General features: G+C 43.2%; 2 protein-coding genes across 4 annotated transcripts in view; one reads left to right on the top strand and one right to left on the bottom strand.

Moving 5' to 3' along the window:
* The first annotated feature begins 488 nt into the window (after positions 1-488).
* Positions 489-1,430, top strand: LOC133460176 (olfactory receptor 4E1-like). Its single transcript, XM_061740739.1, has one exon. The coding sequence runs from the start codon at positions 489-491 to the stop codon at positions 1,428-1,430; it is 942 nt and encodes a 313-aa protein (XP_061596723.1).
* Positions 1,431-5,394: 3,964 nt separating this feature from the next.
* Positions 5,395-21,130, bottom strand: part of cnksr2b (connector enhancer of kinase suppressor of Ras 2b) — a 39,799-nt gene continuing 24,063 nt past the window's right edge. For all 3 annotated transcript variants that reach the window (XM_061739843.1, XM_061739844.1, XM_061739845.1), the window contains exons 13-22: positions 19,437-19,627; positions 19,278-19,326; positions 18,381-18,559; positions 18,231-18,304; positions 17,898-17,969; positions 17,661-17,728; positions 15,297-15,397; positions 14,727-15,204; positions 6,608-6,807; positions 5,395-6,518 (exon numbers count right to left, since the gene is read on the bottom strand). In XM_061739843.1, coding sequence (XP_061595827.1) covers positions 6,471-6,518; positions 6,608-6,807; positions 14,727-15,204; positions 15,297-15,397; positions 17,661-17,728; positions 17,898-17,969; positions 18,231-18,304; positions 18,381-18,559; positions 19,278-19,326; positions 19,437-19,627 — 1,460 coding nt within the window. In that variant the 3' untranslated portion in view covers positions 5,395-6,470. The remainder of the gene's footprint in view (positions 6,519-6,607; positions 6,808-14,726; positions 15,205-15,296; positions 15,398-17,660; positions 17,729-17,897; positions 17,970-18,230; positions 18,305-18,380; positions 18,560-19,277; positions 19,327-19,436; positions 19,628-21,130) is intronic.

Raw genomic sequence — 21,130 nt, 5'->3', positions numbered from 1 at the left:
TATTTACTTCACTTTGTGGGTTGGGAGAAGAGATTCAGCCTCTGATGCAAAAATATAAGGATGCAAATAAAATAAAGAAGATTAGATCATCTTGTCAGTCTGTTAGCTATTCTGTTTTTCAAATAAAAGTGTCATCTGACCTTGTAATTGATCAAGTAAGAAAATTATATATGTGTTCCAGAGGTGCTTTTTATGTCGGGATGGGATCAGAATGTTTCCATGCATCAAGTTCAAGTAATCTACAGCAGACAGAAACGTATTACCAGTAATCTTAATATCATTACTAGTATAGAGAGACCTTGACACTGATGCTGTTGTCCTCCCACCCCACTTGTGCCGTGACATCATTGGTGTACAGGTGAAAGCATGTGCCAGCCGTTCACTGGAGAAGAAATATAAAGTCGTTATGATACTCAGTCAGATGCAGGTGAGACACTGAGAGGTACACACTCATTTCATGTCATTTCTTTTGATGAACTTGTGTCACCATGAAAAACTTATCTGTTGTGACATCTTTTTATCTGTCTGAGTACTATGGGATGGAACAGCTGAAAGCAATGTACTTCTGCCTTTTCCTGATGATCTACATCACCATAATTGTTGAGAATGTCACGCTGATGGAGGTGATTCATCATGAAAAATCCCTGCATGAGCCAATGTACGTGCTGCTGTGTAACCTGGCTGTGAATGAGCTGTTGGGCAGCACCGCCCTGCTGCCGGCGCTGCTGGTCAACATGCTGTCTGAGTCACATGAGATATCTCTGCCATTCTGTCAGACGCAGGTTTACGCAATACACACCTACGCCATCACCGAATTCACAATTCTAGCAGTGATGAGCTACGACAGGTATGTGGCCGTTTGTTATCCTCTGTCTTATCATGCAATCATGTCACAAAGAAAAGTCAAACTGATGGTCTTCATGTGGGTTTATCCCATGCTGGCATTCCTGGTTGTTCTCATCTTCACTCTTCAGCTTCCCTTTTGTGGGAGAACCATAGAAAAAGTGTATTGTCTTAATTACTTGCTTGTAAAACTTGCATGCACAGATACATCTGTAGTTAATATTATTGGTTTACTATCCGTGGGTGTTTATACAGTCCCACAGTTAATCATGATATTTTACTCATATGCACACATCCTGAGGATTTGCATTTTGTCCTTCAGTAAGTCAAAGTTCAAGGCCTTCAGGACATGCACCCCTCACCTGCTTTCCATAATTAATTACGCTTTTGGATGCTTTTTTGAAATAGCACAAGGCCGATTTGACAGCAAACACCTGTCGTACCAAGCAAAGTTGTTTTTGTCTCTGTACTTTTTGATATTTCCACCTCTTCTGAATCCTGCAATCTACGGTTTGGGCACACGACTAATAAGGATACGACTCTTCAGGCTTCTCTGCAGGAAACGTGGGCAAGTAGAAATGATGTAGTCAAGAAATTAGATGTTGTTGTAAATGAAAACTCTAACCTGCACAGTGCTATGATGGCTGTGGAATAACATGTCTCCTCACCTGAGCAGCTACCTGTCTTACAAAGAGGACCAGACCAGTGAGGGCTGTGAAAAACTAACACAATATACACCATAAATATCTGTTTTTCTGCCATCATCCCAGTCCATGCGGTTTGTATCTGTTTGAAACATACAAACACACACATTTAAGCACAATTGGTGTTGAACACTAAAAAAGGAAATATGGAAAATTACATTTTAGGTTTTCATTATTTTGTTGAACATGATTTTACTTTTACGTATTGTCCCTGCTCATTTATTACCGTCAACTGTCATACTGTAAGACTTAAAGCTTGTATTTTATATTTTGTTTTCAGTACAAGGTGAAGATTTTTGTCTGCCCGAAAATGTTTTGCATAAATTGATAATAAACATGAACCATTCTATGCTTCAGATTCTACTTTTGGTTATTCCAGTCCAGATATTAAAGTATAATATATTAAAGTTGTTTTGTGTGAAAATTAGTGAAAGTGGGATAGAAAAGGAAGATATTTTGACATATTCTTCCTGTAGTTGCAGAGACGACAACATAAAAACAGATTTTTCTTTTTTTCATTTGCAATATAAAAAAAAAGATAGACGCAAACTATTAGTAGGAGCAATGTTTAAACCAACCTAGAGCAATGTAGGAGCAATGTTTAAACCCACTCTCTGTGGTCCCCGATTATTGGCCTCGTTACCTAGTGGGGGCGGGGGGGGGGTGATCTCGTAGCCCTTGGGGTTGGGGGTCGGCTTGGGGGGTCTGGGGCGCGGGCCTCTGGTGGCCCCTGGGGGGCGGTGGGTGGGGCCGCGGGGTCCTGTCCCTGGCCGGTGGGGGCCTTGGGGGCCTGTGGGGGGGGGGTACCTCATGGCGGTGGGGGGGGTGGCTGGGGAGGGCTCGGGCGGGGGGCGGTGGCTTGGGCGTCTCCGGGCCTCCTGGGGGGGGCTGGGCCGTGGACGTGGGGGTCCCGCCCGGAGGGCCCGGTCCTGCCTGGGTGGGGGGTGGCTGTCTGCGCTGGGGGGGCATTGCTGCCTTGGTCCTCCGTCGCTGGGCGGGGGCCAAGTGCCCCTGCGGATGTGGGGACTCCGTGACCCTTGGGGTGTCCGCCGGGGTGGCCTCGGGGGGGGGGTGGGGCCGGGTCCGGAGATCGGGCCTCCCCTGACCGGGGGGTGCACGGGCGGGCGCGGCGGCGGGGGTGGCGCCATTCCCAGGTATCTATGTCTTATGTTGTCAGTATGAATGGGAGGATGTTGGACCGTTTCCCCCTCCGTCTGGGGGCTCCGGCGGCTCCGGGGGCGCCCGTGGAGGTACGGTGGGGCCCTGGCCCGGCTCGGGGGGCCGGCCCCCGTCTACTGGATGGCCGGTGGGGGGACGCGGGTGTCTTATCAGGGCCAGCTTTGCTGGTCCTGCCTCCTGGCTTCGGCCTCCGCTCCCCCTCTTGCCCCCCCTACACGATTCATACGCACATAGGCGAAAGGCGGGGGGTCCGGGTCGTGGGGGGCACTGTCCCGCGTGGCCCGGCACTCCCCGCCTCACGGTTTTAACAGCAAATTAGACACTGCACATTCAACACTTTATAAATACACTTGACAAGGACACGTAGTTCGGGAGGGGGGGGGGTCGGTGTCAATCGATACTTGGCCCTCCCTCCTCCCTGTTTTTATGGCATTAATCACATGCACTCAACACAAGGGGCGGGAGGGGGTCCCACATCACCCGCGTTCCCTCACCGGCCTGGGCCTCGGACGGGTGGGTCGGGTTACCCGGGCCTGGCGGGGCCCGCCGTGCAGCCTGGGGTGCCTTCTGGCGGTGCTGGACCCCCCCGGGGAGGGGGAAACGGTGCGTGATTGTATGTCTGTGTCGGTGAGAATGCGGTATGGAAGGGTCCTGCCATGGAGGATTTGAGCCTCCATTGGCAGGACATCAAAAACTTAATAATTTATCAATATTATATTATACAAAGATGGTTATTATTATTATTATTATTATTATTATTATTAGTATTATTATTATTATTATTATGTATAGTATATTATATTATTATTAGTATAGGTATCGGATAGGTGAATGGATGAATGAATGGGATGCCTGGGTCTGGGGCCCTCCGTTGTCGGGCCTGCGCGGGTGTCGCCTTGTTGGGGGGTTCCCTCTCTCCGGGCCCGTCTCCGGTCCCCCCCGCTGCCTCTACGGCGGGGCGCCCCTCTGGTCTTGGAGGGCCACTTTCGTGGGGGACGGGTGCGCCTGCCCGCGTCGGCGGCCGGGGCGGCTCTGTCTCTCCGGGCAGGCTGGCCCCCTGCCGGGTGGGGGTCGTTGGCCTGAAGGGTGAGGGCCTCCCGGCCGCGTGTCCGGCCCGGACCGGGTGGCCGGGGATTGCCTGGGTCGCGGTCCGCCGCCGCGGGATCCCTGGCTGCTTCTTTCCGCGCCGTGGGGGCCCCGCCCGCGGGCCCCCTCGGCCGCCGCCGGGCGGGGGGGGGGCCTCGCAGGCGGTGGGTTGCCTCCCTCCTACTTCTCCCCTCTGTGGGGTTTGCCGGTGGCCTGGGTTCCGGGCTCTTCCTTGTCGGCCTCTGGTCTCGCGGGTGGCGGGGTCGCTCCCCCCCCTCCCCCACTATAGATACACTTCAGGTGGAGCTTTGTTTGGTTTATTACACACACACACACACACACACACACACATACACACATATAGTCATTTAGTCACATGCACACACACACACACACACACACACACACACACACGCATGATCATATACATACACACACACACACATAGACATACACACTGGCTTGTTCACCTGCATGCTGGCTCTCTAGTTTTTGGGTTTAGGTAGCGGTAGCGATAGCTTAGCTCAGACTGCGATCAGATCTCAAGATTTAGGTCGATTGCTGTTCGTGTTTTGGTTGGCTCCGTGCCGGTTTCGTGCTTTGTTTGTGGTTTTTTTGTTGCAGATTTCCAGTGCTTGACGTGTGTCTCCGTGTGTTCCTGCTTCCTGGATTGGCAGCGGATGTCGTCACCCCCCCCCCCCCACCCCCCCCCCCCCCCCAAAAAAAAAAAAAAAAAAACACTGGGTTTGTATGTGTATATTTATGTATGTGTACGCATATGTGTGCGTATATATATGTATATATTACATATAGTAATAATGCACATATATACACTTTTGGTTTCTACCGTCATGGTATAATTCAATAATATGTGTGCAGACAAGGTAAAAAAAAAAAAAAAAAAAAAAAAAAAGTAGGAGCAATGTTGATGCTTGTTCATTGCTGTAGAGGGGGGTGGACGAGGCACATGGAAGTTTTAAATTAAGATTTCCACCATAGTCCTGGCTTTTTAAATTAGCATATTTCGTAATTTGTGTGTGTCAACAGTTTGAGTCATGAAATTACAGATTTATGCACCTGGTTGCTGGTTTCATATCCAGTTTACAGCAACAAGAAACAAAAATAAATCCAGTTCCAGGTAATGCTGCACGTGTAAATCCCCTGAGGGTGAAATGCCCTGCACGACTCCTTTTCACTGTGCTATCTAGGTATTAAAATATCCCTTTGTGATATAAAAACCAACGTAGCCTTCATCCTACCACATAAACTTTTAACACTCCCAGAGAGTTCTGGTAAATTGCATCTGAATGTCATCCAAGTATTCACAGAACAATAGTTGCCCCCCAGTTTAACTAGTGGAATGAGACCCTCAGAAGTAAATACTGCAGTTGTCCGCTGGCCCTCCGCTGGGTTGTTGTTGGTTTATTTGATTAATATCTTATCTAGTCTTATGCCTGAGGCCTTTATGTGTATATTTGCCCATTATTATTATGATTTAGAGCTAAACTGTATCCAGATAACTTTCAATAACAGTAATCTTGAAGCTTTTAGCAGAGAAAACAGTGAGCCTTATGTACGCCTGTACGATTTATTTAATAAAAAAGTAATGTAGCTACAATATGGCACATGTGTGCAATGTGACTCGGTTTCAAACAGCGTGGTAATGTGTTTTAGTCTTACAAAGCATGCGTGTACATGTAACACTTAATAATAAATACAGTTAGTACTCTTTTTTTATGGCAAACACTTTAAAAAAAGAAAAATATTTCCATTTCAGAGGAACTAAAAATACGCCGTGGTGGTGGTGTGTGCACGTGTGCTTGTGGGTGGGAGGAGGTGGGACGGATAACACCAGTTTTCTCTCAACCAAATGCACTTAGAATTACAAAACTGTTTTACAAACAATCAGGTAGACAGCATGCATACAAAAATAGACAACTATTCTGGTCGTTCCTCTGTAAATGTACATTAGTTCATTATTGCCAAGCATGATATTGTTGTGTGCCTCTGCTCTGAGGAATACCGTGCTTCCCAAATCTTCTTCCATGTCTATTAAAAAGGTACAATGTACATTCACTATCACTGAGGCACAGCACTTGATGTACAATTTTAATAAGTACCCAAAAACATTGCGTAATCACCGTTGATGGAATGTAATATTAAATATATGTACTGCAGATATGTATATATGTTTGACACCCTGTACACTAAACAAACATACTCATGAATCAAATATCCATGCATGTTGAAATGCAGTTGTACACAACTCCAGTGTAATGTTTTAAAAAAGAAAACAAAATAAAACGTGGTGGCCATGCACGTGAGTGAGTATTTCAAAAGCTTCCAGGCAAATCTTTGACATGGACACAAAGTGCTTATTTTGCCATAAACCCTGTGAATCTTCATTTTATTTCATCGAGCAAAGAACATCTTTTATTTTTCTCGTGTCAGAGCAGTCGTCTTAAATTGAGAGATGAGGTAAAGAAGGGCATCAGTTCTTGGTGCTCCCGCACACGGAGAGAACAGAAAAGAGCGGTGAGAGGAAACGTGGAGCCGAAGGAGCTGAGAAACACTTTTTGGTGCCTTTTTGACTCCAGCAGGAGGAAGCCGGCAGCGTGAGGCACGGGCAGCGATGATCCCCTGGTGATCCTCAACAAGCTACCCCAAGAAGCCCAGCGAGCGATTTGTGTCTTGAAGAGGAACATTCTGTTGATGAGTGAAAGCGTGGATTATAAATCAGTGAATTTAACACATTTTGGATAAATAAATAACGATGTATTAACATGTTGCCCCACCTTCAGTGAGCTGTGGAGAATCCGCAAGCGGTGCAGCTTGTCGTTGAGCAGGGGGTCATTAACTCTGCGAACAAAAGAGCGCTTGTATTCCAGGCGGCCGGCCGACCTGTGGTCAGCAGAGCCGGACAGGCTGGTCTGTTCCAGAGCCCGGTACAAATCCACCAGTGAGTCTGTCTGCATTCTGCAGCTCCGTCCGTGACCTGGCAGGAAGGACAATCAACAAGGAGTTTACATCTCAAGACAATACCCAAGAATCTGTGTGTGCACTAGACTTGTACCGGTAGTTCGAGACCGGTCTTGGTCTCAAGACCACTTTTTTGTGGTCTTGGTCTCGTCTCGGTCTCTCCAGGTCTTGGACTCGGATAATTGAGATGCCGTTGCACACCAAGGTGACAGAATCTGGTGATCAGCGGTTCTTCCTCTTGTTAATACAGTTTTGTATTTTGCGTTTGATTTCATGTTTTGGTGCATCTGCATATGTGTCTGTATTTAATTACAGTTTTGTGTTTATAACGGCCTTGTTTGAATAAATATATGGATAATATTTGCATATCGTTGGGATTGATTAAGCATCAGGTCCATTTCAGTGATGCTGATATACGGTGTAATCTGATTACTATAATGGTAAATAATGCAAGTTCAAGTTGATAATTGTATCTTTAATATTTAAAATTCAGGTTTCATCTCCAAATTAAGTCCAATTTAAATCAGTAACATTTACTATTCATTTCTTTTCTGAGGTGGAGGGGGGTGTTGGAGCTGGTTATTCTGCTAGAGGACTTTGGGACTAGTTAGTAGTCGTGTCAATCCTTAAAAGCACTGGAGTCAATCCTCCAATAGTGTAGAAATAGCGGTAGTGCAGTCGCCACACATATCTGATCTCAGCTGATGGATGAAAACATTTATAGTGAGTTCAACATCATCATCCACTTCTCTGTGTTATTGTGCTGCAGTTGAATACAAGCTCATATGGAAACTAGCTGAACCAGGATGGAGCTGATGTTCTACAATCACGCAGGATCAGGAAAGGTCATTTTTTGGTCTCGTTTGGAGCTGAACTAGTCTCGGCCTTGGTCTTGATACTCTCTGGTCTTGGTAGTGTCTCGGTCTTGATACTCTCTGGTCTTGGTAGTGTCTCGGTCTACGCAGTCTTGACTACAAGTCTAGTGTGCACTTGTGTTGTTGGGTTTGTTGTGGGAACGAAGGAAAGTTCACTCTGAAGGCATTTGGATGAGCATGACCAGCTCACACCTTCAAATGCCAAGCTGGATTGTCTGTTCATAAATGAACTTTGCAGCACTGAAAAGTTTCCTCTAAGGTTCATTTTCTCTAAAACAGAAGGTAAAGCTGCTGTTTTGGTGGATGGAGTTCAGGAGCTTTGACGAAAAGGCCTTCGGTTGACATGTCGCTGTTGGGGAAGGCGGTTTCATACTGTAGGAACAACTCTGCTGCATAAAAACAACAAGGCAGTAAAGTCAATGTAAAAACAGCTGTCATGCTCTCGATACTTTGGTCATTTGTGACTGACGGAAGCAGCTGTTTAGTGACTACTATCTGTGTAATATCCCAGATAGTGGCACATCTACAGGATACATCAGTATCTTAATCAGAATAAATCTTATCTCCTGTCACATGTCTCATTATTGATTTGTTAAGTACATTTTCAGTACCTGCAGTATCTAGGATGGGTTCTTTAATGAAATCTAGGATAGTTCTGACGTAATCAGGTTTTCGATTATCACTGCTACTTAAAAACAGCTGAGGTCCGACTGTATTAAATACCAAATTGCATTTGTTGAACTATTCTAAATGTAATTTTAGCGGCCCCCATAAAGACATCTACTGTGTTATTTTGACAGTACTTCCTTTTTCTAGTTTTTATTTGTATCATTAGTGGTATTACTTGTCAACAACTTCAAGGGCCAGTTGCCCTGTTGGTCAGGACGTGGCTAACACAAAGCTTAAGTAAGGCTAGTTTATGTGTCAAAACATTGAAAAGTGCAAGAGTTTAAAAGCAGAATAAAAAGTTAAAGAGAGACAGGCATACGTTGTTTTTTTTAAAGAATAAAACGAATGAAATGCAAGAATTAAAGCTTATAGTGGCTTAAGTTTTTCAGTCGTCAGTCAGCTACAAAAACAGGAATCCATAAACAGGAAACCCGCTTCAGGATTATCAAGTACTTATGGTTATATTTGAATTTGTATTTCACAGATTTTCTGACTGCATCAGCCTTAATGAGGCTAAATATTAACAAAACTAGTGGTATGATCAGATCAAAATATCATTTTGTTAATTCCATTAATTAATTAAACTCTTTTTTAAACCTGCTTCAGGTTTAAGAAAAACCCCAGGCTCCAGTGGTTTAAGAGACGTTCTGACACCACTTGAGGTTTTAACCATAAACTGTTTTAGTTTTGATAAAATGTCAAATTTGGAGTTTGGAAATTGAGAACTTTCAGGTTAAAATGTGTTCATGTGATTCTTAAAAACAACCTTAAAGAAATAAATGAGCATAGAGGAGGATGGGAGTGGATGTGAGTGATGGGTTGAGGGGCAGAAGCACAAGGACCAAGGCTTCTTAACAAACTGAAGAGACACCTAAAGCTCTGGAGCAAACACACCGCAGAAAGTAAAGTAAACAGGAAGCAGGAAGCAGTAAGTAAAGTAAACTCCTGCAGAACAAGTCCTCCAAAATACCGAAGGCCACGAGTTGCATTTCTAGACTCAGAGATGAGTCCGCAGGTTCAGAGGGAAGAGACGCGGCTGGCCAAAGAGAAGCAGTGGATCCATCCAGACATAAATTTCATACAACAGAAACTTCAGGTAGACTACCGCAGAGACACTTCCTACGATGACTATGATCCATTGATCTTAAGATCTTTTTAAACTGAAATGTGATCATTTCGCTTTTTAAAAACTCATAATGTGAGAAAGTGAAGCAAGTTACCTGCAGTTTGTCTGCTCCTCAAACCTTAAAACAACCCCACTTCTCCTCCTTCTCACCCCTTTCTCCTCTACCCCCGCCTCCCGTCTTCCCATTTACCACAACTATTCCCACTCTTCTCCCATTTTCCCCCCATCCCAAACCTAGCATTCCTCCCATACCTCCAATAGCTTCTTATTCTAATGTTTCTTTCTTAAGATAAAACATCATGCATCTTCTTTCTTTCTGAATTGACACGTAACATTTTGTGTGACAGATTAAAGAAAAAAACGATATTGTCCTGATCAAACTGAACAAAATAAGGAGATTTGAAACCGGGCAGATGCTCCAGGAGGAAGGCATTTCATCTACAACTGCAAGTGGTGTAATTTTATTTATGGAGACATGTGTTGCTTATTATCTCAATTTAACAGTTAAGAAGTGTGGTGAGCAAAAACCTCAGAAATGTAGCATTAACGAGGTGGTAACAAGTGAAAAGGGCACGAATATGAAGCAGGAAAAAATAGTTCATGTACTGTACCTCAGAATGTTAATCAAAACACCGAAAAGCAAAAACTGAAGCAACAATAAACTGAATCTAGAACGTTTTCTAGAGTTTCATATTTGAGCCACACGGATACGTCAAACGCCACAAATAGCGCGAGCGGGAATTCCTGTCCCTTTTTTTTTCTTTTTTTTACTTTCCAAGTATTCTGCGAAAACTTGAAACCGCCAGTGACGACAGTGGTGCAGACATCTGGGGCCGAACTATTAAACCCTTTATGAATGTGTTTGTTGTCTCTAATCAGCTGCGTACATAAGGTCTCTTTTGTATATCAGTCATTGCGAAACTGGATTTTAAACTGCACAATTAAAATCCTGATTTGCTCTCCCACATGCAGATGATACCCTACGGAGTCACTTGCATATCAAAGCACCGTTTACGCCACGACTAAATAGGCATGCCAATCAAAGTACCATCAAAGATTAAACGATATTTTGTTTTTAACCATTTCTATCTGTGCCTTGGGAGCCCACGTCTTGGTCGACTGTGCCACCTGGTTCCCCTCAGCCCATGTGTATAAGCAGTGCCGCCCTTCCCTAAACGCAGAACATGCGTAGCGCCACATCTTCCAAGGGGGGCCACATTTTGCGGGAAGGGACGCATTTGCGCGTATGTGCTACCGTGAAGTGGAGGAGAGAGAAGAGACCTGTAATCTGATCGTGCAATGATTGACAGCACTCGACATCTGACCAATCAGAGCGGTGCGCCTGCAGGCAGGCACTTGCAGAGCTACAGAAGGTGAGGAGATGTCGACATGTAGTCCAAAAGACATCACGAGTCAGGAGCGAGCAAGAGAAAGAAAAAGGCAAAACACGAGGAAACTCGTGCTTCACTTGAAGGTAGGTATGTTGTTGAAATAAAACTTTGTGGCACAAACACCTAAGATGCCACTCATTAGATAGGAATCTTTGTCTCCAGTCTCTGTCTAGACTGGAGAATTTTTTTTTTCCAGCGGCCCTGATTAACATTTATTGAATACCTTGTTAACGCCCTATGCATTCACCTCTGTTGAAAAGGAGTGGTAAAATGACCAGTTAGTGGTCGTATATAAGCTATAAACTTTAGCCATTGATGACTTTGCATCCAGAAAATGCAGACGTGTGCATCTGTAAAAGGCACACGTGCATGTTTAGTTCTGCTTTCAAACCTGCTAGACCTGCTTTCATTTTTTTGTGGGGGATTGAGGAGGTGGAAGTTACTTTCTTTTGATGAGTAATTGATGGCTATTTGTGACTCAGATTTGTTAATTTGTTTATTTCAAGTTTTTTATTTAATATTTAATTATTTATTTCAGGTTGAAGTTTTTTATTTAATATTTAATTATTTATTTCAGGTTGAAACTTTTTATTTAATATTTAATTATTTATTTCAGGTTTAATTTTTTATTTTATTTGACTCATACAGCCAAACTACAGTATCTATACTTACAGTACAATTGTTACTATTAATAAAGGTTGTCAAGTTAAATGGCATGTTGTTATATGGTCATTTTGTACCTATGATCCATTTGGGATGGGGAGAGGTGCGGGGATGTGGGGCGGGGGTGTGGAGGGGCCTCCAAATAAAACTTGCTTAGGGCCCCAATTTGGTCCTGGCCCTGTGTATAAGTTAACCCGTTACTTCCTGGTCTGTCTGCGATGCTCAGCCACGTGCCTCGTCCCTGTTCTCCCGTTCAGCTCCAAAGATCCACTTTTAGATGATTCCACTGTTTTCAGATAATATGGATGTAGAAATATCACTTCTGACCACATGGGAAACAGAAACACACTTCTGTACTAATGAGCTTTGATGGTCCAGCATGTCTTCTAACACCACTTTGCGCCGCTAGAAGAGCTCTTGGTTTTGTCTTATGTTGGGATCTGACACATGAACGTTTTTGGATTTGCTGCCCTAATGTGGTCTGAAATACGTTGCTACATAGGGTGGCTTTAATAAAATCACTGTTCATTACTCCTGACACCCTGACTCCCCTGCACAACTCCCTTAAACAGCTTTGCACGGAAGAAACAAACAATCAAAAAAGAGCTGCACATTTAAAGATGGAGCATGTTATTTTGATTGTTTACTTAAACAGCTCTTGGAAACCTATACCGGAGTATGAACCCATGTGACGTGCCAGAAGTCAGGGTGATCTTTAAACAGTCATGCTCTCCTTTACTTTGCCCTGGCAAGGTCTTCCAAGAATACCAGAGCAGTCGGTTATGTAATGTAGGCCATACCCATAAATACTAATGAAAACTGACAAAATAAGAATCTAATCATGTTTGTTTTTTCACTTTTTCGTTCATCTCCAGCATCATCTTTGCATCAGGCTCCTGATGCATTTCCAGAAATTACAATTGCAATATAAAAGAAAAATATCTAGACTAATATCAGACTAATGTAGCATTAATTTCTGCCAAAACATATGTACGGTGGACATCAAGAATCAAGAAAAGGAAATGGTATTTAACTATTATCATTACTATTATTTATTTCTATAAAAGTTTAATTATATGTGAAGTGCTACTACCATTTCATTTTCTTCTCTTATTGCTGTTCATCATCACTCTTTTCTGCTCTACACCAAAGCAAGCACTCTCGTCTTGTACCTGTTTACATAAATGTATTTATCGCAGACTCAGGAGGAAAATGTTAATTATTTTAGTAAGTATTATTCTGTTGTACGCATCCTAATTATGGCATGTTTATCTGGGACTGAATCAAGGGGAAATGTGGCGTCAAATCTACCACTGATACGTCACCTCAGGCATCAATTTAATGAACTACCAGAAACCCTCGTCTCCTTCATAAAAACACTGCCCTCTGCTGGTACGACATGCGCACTGCAGTAAAGCGCCGACATCTGTTATTTGTTGCTATTTTGCATTTCAAGAGTAGGGAGGAACATTCAAAACCTTTGGGGCTATACATTGAAATGTGTCATGTTTTGTTTGCCGCCTGTTTTGTGCGTGTCTCATCTTCATAGGAAGTGACGGAGAGCAAGAACGGCGGAGCAACAGATAAACGAGGACAAGAAGAGAGCGGGCCCTCGGGCACGTTTCTTATCCTGTTCAAAATTCAACATTAACATAGGCTGAAAGGATTCCTCCTTGCTTTTCCATCCAAATTGTGCAAAGAAGCAGGATGACATCTCGATCGGGCACGAGAGAGAGAGAGAGAGAGCAAAAAGAAGGGAAGAGTGAGCATGTGCATGTGTGAGAGCAAAGGAGAGTGGGATGCCAAGACAAATCAGTATGAAATTAGACTCTAAATTTGATCTCACTTAGACAACTGCCCTGGAGGTCTTGGAGGGCCAGCGACTAGGGTAGATTCAAATCCAGTCCTATGAAGCAATAACAGAGAGTACGCTACCTCTGACATAGACTGGCTCTGACTCCCTGTTCGGGGCCGATAACGAGAGCGTTTGCTTGATCAGTGCAGACTGAACTGCATGTAACAATGGGGGCAAAATACTGCCGAGTGATTTCATTGATGATGCCCACACTGCAAGTCCTTGAACTAAAGATCGGGTGGTTAGTTTAGGCCACTGTTCCTTCATCTATTTTCATTTTTACCCCTGTCAACCCATAAAATTAGCCCAGACAGCCTGTTACTCGGACCAGTGACTCTGGGGTTGTTCATGGTCAGAGTTGGTTATGTTTTCAGTTTAAACTTCACGATATAAACCCGTAAAAATGGCAGCAGTTCATCTATCATTTCTGTCTGCTCTGATTGTTTCGTAAAGCCTCAGGTTTGAGGGACGCACGTCCTCTGCAGTCAGCATCAAAATGTACATTTTTAGATGCATCAGCTGATGAACTAGTAACTAGTAGAGCCGCCTGCAGGATTATGGGATTATAGTAATCAGAAATTCTCCTGTTTTAAATTAGCTGAAGTATTTACAGCTCGCCCTCAGATGATGGATGTAAACATGTATTCATAGCAAAGGGAAATAGCATGTAAATAAATAATAAATACCGTATTTTCTGGACTATAAGTCGCACCCACTCTATTTTTAAAAAAATAATTAAAAGAAGATATACAAGCCGCACCTGCATACAAGCCGCATCCGCTCTATTTAAAAGAAAAAAAGATATGCAAGCCGCAGATATTTATGTTGTTAGATTAGATATTTACTACATGTACAGAAGGATTTTGAACTGTAAATGATGTACATGTTTGTACCTAAATAGATCCTTTCCTAACAGTGTCTTTTAACACGGCAGCAACTTTGATGATTAAAACGGGACAGAACCAAGAGAAAATAACCGGTATTTATTCATCTATTTATCTGTTTGAAATCTGCTTCTACTTCTATCTGCTAAAGAAGAAGTAGCGTATTCTTCTTTGCATTTATTTTGTCTTGGTTTTGATTCTAATTCCGGTGAGAGCGCCCCGAGCGGTGGAAGAAAAATCCACAATAGCCGCACCTTTGTATAAGCTGCATGGTTGAAAACCTATGAAAAAGTAGCGGCTTATAGTCCAGAAAATACAGTACTATAAATATATGCAATGTTACAGTACAGCAATTAATGCTTTAATGATGTCTACTTCTTATAGAGATGGGATAGCACCTATAACTGTATTGGCTGGTGTCTAGAGACGAGCGGTCTGTGTGAAAGTGGTTCAGAGATGCTCCCAGTCTGACCTGCGTCTCTGGCCGGGTCCAGCTGGTAGTGCTGAGGCTCCCGCTGGTCTGCTGCAGCGGCGGTGGCAGCCAGGATGGCGTGGAGCCCGCTGTCCCTGGGAAGAGTGAAGCTGCGAGGCTTCCCTCCCGCGTCTGAATCGATGCTGGCCCTGAGAGGCAGGGGCAGAGCTCGGTACTGTTCCTGCAGCAGGCTGCGCTGCGCCGGCAGGGTGGACTGCCTGCGGTACTCCATCGCCAGCTGCCCTCTGTCCTCGGGCTGCAGGGATTCCTCCACGGGGAACGTCTGCAGGTAGTGCATCCTCGTGTTTCTCTCCATCTGGTCCTGCCACGAGTTCCGGTGGCTGCTCTTCTTCTGTCCGGGGGAAATGCTGTTGTTGCTTTCCGGAGGCTCGGAGCGGAACTCTTCGTGAGAGGATCGTGACTGGAACGTGTCCGAAGAGGAGAGATGGCCACGTTTCGGCTCCAAGTAGGGACTCACCTAGGTATGAACAGATAAAAATAAAATAAAAGCAACGTGCCAGGTAGTTTGCTTTCTGCTGCAGCTTTTAAGTCGACAGTGTTGAAACTCACTGATGATGCTCTTGGAAAAGTGTCATACGGTGGTGGTGGACTGTCCTGCTTAGGCATTGGAGGCATCTCCATGTCCTCATGATCACTCTCACTCCAATAATCTATCATGAAGGATAAGACCCAAGTTATTATTGCAGACAAAATCCAAATACAGCTTTTAAAACGCTTCACAGAGGAGACTTGTGTTGCAAGAAGACTCACTTTTACATACTAGTCTGAAGCCTCAAACTCTAAATAAATGTTCTGGCTGCAGCAGCACTGTTGAGGCTGAATGTGAAGAGGATAAATCTAAGATTCGTGAACTTCCTGTGACGTCTTCTGGGGGTGTTGTGAATCTAATTTAGGACCTTGCTTTTAATGGAGGAAGCCCCCTCTTCCTGGTACCAGTGACAAACCTGCTCTCACACATCCATCTTGGCACTGATAGACGCACTCTCCTCAAAATAGCAGAAGTATTAGTTACATTATATCCTGTTCATTTGTAGGACACCGAAGCCCACAAATATAGAAAAACAGCAAGAATCCCATTGTGCCTCAGGATAAAGCCGAGCTAATCTTCATGAGGTGAAACGCCTCTGCTGCTGACGCGGAAATGAGATCCGTTTACTGAATTGCCTGCGCCAGATCCCGTTTTTACCCATTACTGCATCAATGCCCAAGACTGAACAGGGTTATACTGGGTTGGTACAACAAAACATGCAATTTCTGGTCTGTTTTTTGCTATAACTCTCGCTAGGTTTGACTGAAACAGAAAAAAACAACTAAAATCTAGCGGTGTAAAGACTCAAATAGGAGTTAAAGACGGGTGTTATGGGGCCAGATTGGAGAATGTGACAAAGGGCCAACGGTTTTTCTGATAATTTTGAACCAGAAAAGTAAAATAAAAAATGTAATGTTCCATCAGGGATCATAAAAAAATCAATTTTCAATATTGACCTTGTACTGTTACTTCACTCAATAACGCCTGAGATATAAAATAATACACTATATACAATATATTGAATTTAAAACATCTCCAATTTTGTCTTGAACAGTTTCTAAATGATAATTTAGATAATAACATCATTATGAATATGTTGGGTAATTGTATTTATTTTTATACGTATAATGTGTTTATTGTATAAAACAATTTATTTATTATTCTTTTATTATGTGATTGTGCCGAGGTCCCAGAAATGATTGTATATAATAAGATACAACTGGGAATACAGCGTTAAAAAATAACAAGCAGCAATAACAAGTTCTATTCAATTCAATTCAATTTTATTTATATAGCGTCTAATACAACAGATGTTGTCTCTAGACGCTTTCCAGAGATCCAGAACATGAACATAAACATAAATATAATTATAAATATAATCCCCGAGCAATTATTACATAAACAATGGCAGGTAAAAACTCCCATAGTGGGAGAAAAGCCTTAAGCCAAACAGTGGCAAGGAAAAACTCCCCTTTAGGAGGAAGAAACCTGGACCAGGACCTGGATCATAAGGGGGGACCCTCCTGCCGAAGGCCAGAGTGGGGGAGTCGGGGACGTCAGCGTCTCAAGTGTGGGCATCAAAGACTGTTCTCTTTAGCTAAAATGTAATTTGGGCTTTATATTCAATAGTTTATTTATAATGTTTTTAAAGGTTGTATAATGCAATTAAAAGGGTTTTTGTTAGATTTGATACTCATGTATTAGTCATAATTAATGGAACAATGTTTTCTAAAGACCACTATCCTGAACTTTTTTAACTTTCAGACTTTCAGGTGATGAATTGTAGTAGTAGTAGTAGTAAAGTAGTAGTAGTTGTGTCTCTGATATGAAGCAAAAGCGGTGAAGCCATCTCAAACCACTGTCATTTCCACCTCCATGCACAGTCCTTGGTTTTGGTGATATGCACTAAATCTGTCTGTGGGTCAGGTGGACCAACTGCTCTGTCCAGATCACGTGGTTTCAAGAGGCCCGGTCTTTGCATCATTGGTTTTGACCAGACCAGATTCATGAACATCCACACCTTGTTCTGAACGCCAGAGAAAACGCTAAACCTCATGATGATGATGACAAATTAAAAATATTCATAAAAGGGTTTGCATCATGATGAGTAAGATGTTCAAGTCTCAATTTATTATTCCCAGGAGAGGTTTTTACAGGCATTGTTTCCAATCTTACTATTCCTGGCTGCAGCCGTGAAACTTGCAGCATCAAGCACCTTGTTTCCAGCATAAAGGGGTGAAAGCTGTGAAAAGTATTTATAAACGCACTTCTTCTAACGCATTTAAGGAAACTCTTCAGTGTAAAAGTGGCAGCAAGATGCCCTACCGCTCAGTTTCAACAGCTGCTGGCCTGCAAGAGATGTGGATAAGACTGATTCATCTCACCCTGGTCCTGGTGCATCTTTTCCTGCTCGGAGTAGCCGGCCACAGCCATGCTGAGACGACTCAGCCACCTGGGGGAGGGCAGAGCAACATCCATGACGCACAACTGCTCAGGATTCAATGCAACTGTGCGTATTTCCCTCCCTCGACCAATCATCTTGCACAAGCGAACCCCGTGGGGGTGTGAATTCAGGACCGTGGGAGCTGGCAGGCCAGCTATCGAGGTCTCGTAAAACTCACCGGGACATGTCATCCACATTTTCTGCAGCGAAGTAGAAAGTCTTTATCTTCGGATGGCAAGCTTTGAACGCGCTGAAAGGAAAGCAGACGCATCACATTTACATACGCAGACACGGAAACCAACACATGCCGGGACAAACAGCAGAACAGAACAGACATACAATTGTTCATCTATTTTTTTGATTCTTTGAAAAAGGACAAAAGCAAACTTTATCTTAATATGCACCATGAAATCTGATCTGATAGTTTTAAGAAAGTTATCTACCGACAGATTTAAAGCCAAGCTATAAACTACTGCCAAGTCTCAGAGTTTTGATGAACTTTTCCACTCACTATTTCCTTCTGCATTCAGTGGCACGATCGATGTTGAATTCTGGGAGGCTGACAAAGCCCTCTGCTTTCTCATCCTACGACAAGCAAAGACAGAGCTGAATCAAAGTTTCACATATGTAACGGGGTGTTAGCTGAAAGTGCTGTATTCACCTCCTCGTTCATGTACCAGTACAGACACGTGTCTTTCAGGATGAACCAGTACTTCTTCCACTTCTGCGAGAAATAGGTTTTAGCATCCTTCTTCTTCCACAGCCAGCCCTGACAGTCACCCTGCCCCAGGTCCCGGCAGGAGATCCGCCGCTTGCTGATGGAGGACATGGGACTCCCAGCTGCAGGTGGGAAAAAATACCTGCTTAGGATGGGATCTAGGAATTCATCATCAGCCAGAAAACATCAGTCCAAAATAGGGCTGGGCGATATGGACCAAAAGTCATATCTCGATATTTTCTAGCTAAATGGCGATATTCAATATATAGATATTTTTTCTGTGACATAATTGGGGTTTCCCCCAAAGCATTATAGCATAGCATCTCTGTTAGCTTCATTTTTTTCTGAGGCAAACCCTTAAAAAAACAGTCAGTTTTAATACAAAGCCTCGTGCCAAATGTCACACAGGTTCCTTTATTAACAGAGGTGTGCACAATATCAAAATGTATAAAACAAATGAAATAAAAATAAACTGCCTGCATATATAGAATAAAAATGCTTCTTGAATAAAATAAAACAAATATCCCTTTCCTGCATAACAATTAAATTAAAATACACTGTGCAATTAGTACAATGTAGACAGTAACAGGCAGTGTTTTCCACTGAGGTTGACAGTTGTGCAAATAACAAAACATTTGTGCAAATCTCAAATAAAACATTCAAGTCAATTTGTCACAAAATAAGCTATATCAAAATCATTAAAAAAAAAAAAAATTATTATTATTTTTTTTTAAATCGATATAAACGATATTGTCTCGTACCATATCGCGTTTGAAAATATATCGATATATATTAAAATCTTGATATATCGCCCAGCCCTAGTCCAAAATAGATTTCTACCTTTACTCTTTTTCTTAGACCTGGATAGCAGAGAGGAGCGTTCAAACACCTGCAAAAGAAATAGAAAAAAAACGCCTGAATGATGACATCTGGCAGCAATCGGCACAACTGTGAGGTCCCGCTGCTACTTCATACTTCTTAAAGGTATAAGGGACTGACATGATACAGCGACGCGGAGTCGGAGCTGGATGTGGACAGGGACACGTCCATCTGGAGGGCGGGGACGAGCGTGTAGTGGGTGGGGCTGCTTCCTCGCTCCATCTTCCTCCGGTTCTGGCTCAGGCTGCGGCCCAGTAGGAAGCTCTCCCCAGGCGGCTTGTCTTCACTCGCGTAACGCAGCAGGGAATTCTCTGCAGGGACCGACACATACACACACACACTCAGCGCTAAACACACTTCACAGGCATGTGATCACAAACGTAGAAAAAAAACTATAATAAAAGCGATAGTTGTAGCAAATTATATCAGTTCTTGTTAGTCTATAGTTACACACAAATCCCCCTCGAGCACAGCAGAGGTGACGCCAGCGTCTGCCTGCTCACACACATGTGGGGACTGCCAGCAGCACTGCAGATGCTGTCTCGCAGAATATTAATAGCAGCTTTGAAAAACATTAATTAATCTCAGATTCAGTCGAGTTTGTCTGTGTATTTCTTAGACTCATGACAGGATCCATCATGCAATGCTGCACGTGTGTGGCCATAAATGACCCGATACCCATCATGCATGGACAGCTTGGACAGGTTTGAGATGAGATGGTGGCTGATGAGAACAGTTCAGATTCAGTGGATTATTAGTTGTTTGGGAGCCTGTGGATGGAAACGGACAACCTATGATCATATTCTCCACCTGCGCTGTCTTCAAACTCCTAATTGCTTCATGGCAACCGTCTCCTCAGGTGCTCAGGTGGATGACTCACTGTCTGTAATTGCTTCCCATTTTACATTTTTTTTGCCCTGGTTTGCTAGAATGAATCATCTAAAAAGTTCCCTGTAGAAACATTTTAAAAAGGCAAAAGGGAGAAGGCTAACACGACAAACAGGTGGTTGATTGGACGCAGCATCCGTCCGTCACCCACAGGACTGGAAACTACAACCCACCGCCGGTCAAATGCAAGTTATTTGATTTTCAAGCACATCTTTTTTTAAATACTATAAATTTTCACTCCCTTATCGCAGATTTCCTCCTTGGTTTTCCTCCGGCTCCACACATCTTTCCTGCCTGTCTACCTACAGTATCTATCTATCTATCTATCTATCTATCTATCTATCTATCTATCTATCTATCTATCTATCTATCTATCTATCTATTGTTTAATTTATCATTATTTGATCTACCTGACCTAGTGGCAGCTCGTCTGAGCAAAGCGGCTGCTGCTACTACTACTACTACCACCACTGCTACTACTACTACTGTCATTTAGCAGATGCTTTTATCTAAAGCAACTTCTGAGAACAACACAAGCAAGAAATCCCACAGGAAGGTCCATCATGGATCAGTGCTGGTCAGACTGCTGAGAGTCCAGTTGGACACAGGTGCTGCCATGCAATAGTCCCTTTATGCAAGAAAGCTCCGTCTAAAAAGACACCATCATGCGATAAATCTTGTCATACAGTAAGTGCAGCTTTCTCAGTGTCCTGCAAAGAGCTGGACAAATCTCCTAACTCACCCTGATGAGCAGAGAAGTTAAACTAAATACAGAAATGTTCCATGAAGAGCTGAGTCTTTATCTTGCTATGATTTCATGACAGGGAAGGTTGTAAATGGTATGACTTAAGAGGAAAACTTAAATTGCAACAACAAAGTGTAAGTTCAACTCTCAAAAGTATGTGTGTTTCTGTTGGAGGGGTTAT

This window comes from Cololabis saira, chromosome 14 (assembly GCF_033807715.1).
Source record: "Cololabis saira isolate AMF1-May2022 chromosome 14, fColSai1.1, whole genome shotgun sequence".
NCBI classification, from domain to species: Eukaryota; Metazoa; Chordata; class Actinopteri; order Beloniformes; family Belonidae; genus Cololabis; species Cololabis saira.
The sequence above is the reverse complement of the archived record's forward strand: the minus strand, read 5'-3'. Positions and strand labels throughout refer to the sequence as shown.

Bases quoted from the DNA above. Each gene is read 5' to 3' on its own strand.
- LOC133460176 (XM_061740739.1), top strand. From the start codon at position 489: ATGAAAAACTTATCTGTTGTGACATCTTTTTATCTGTCTGAGTACTAT.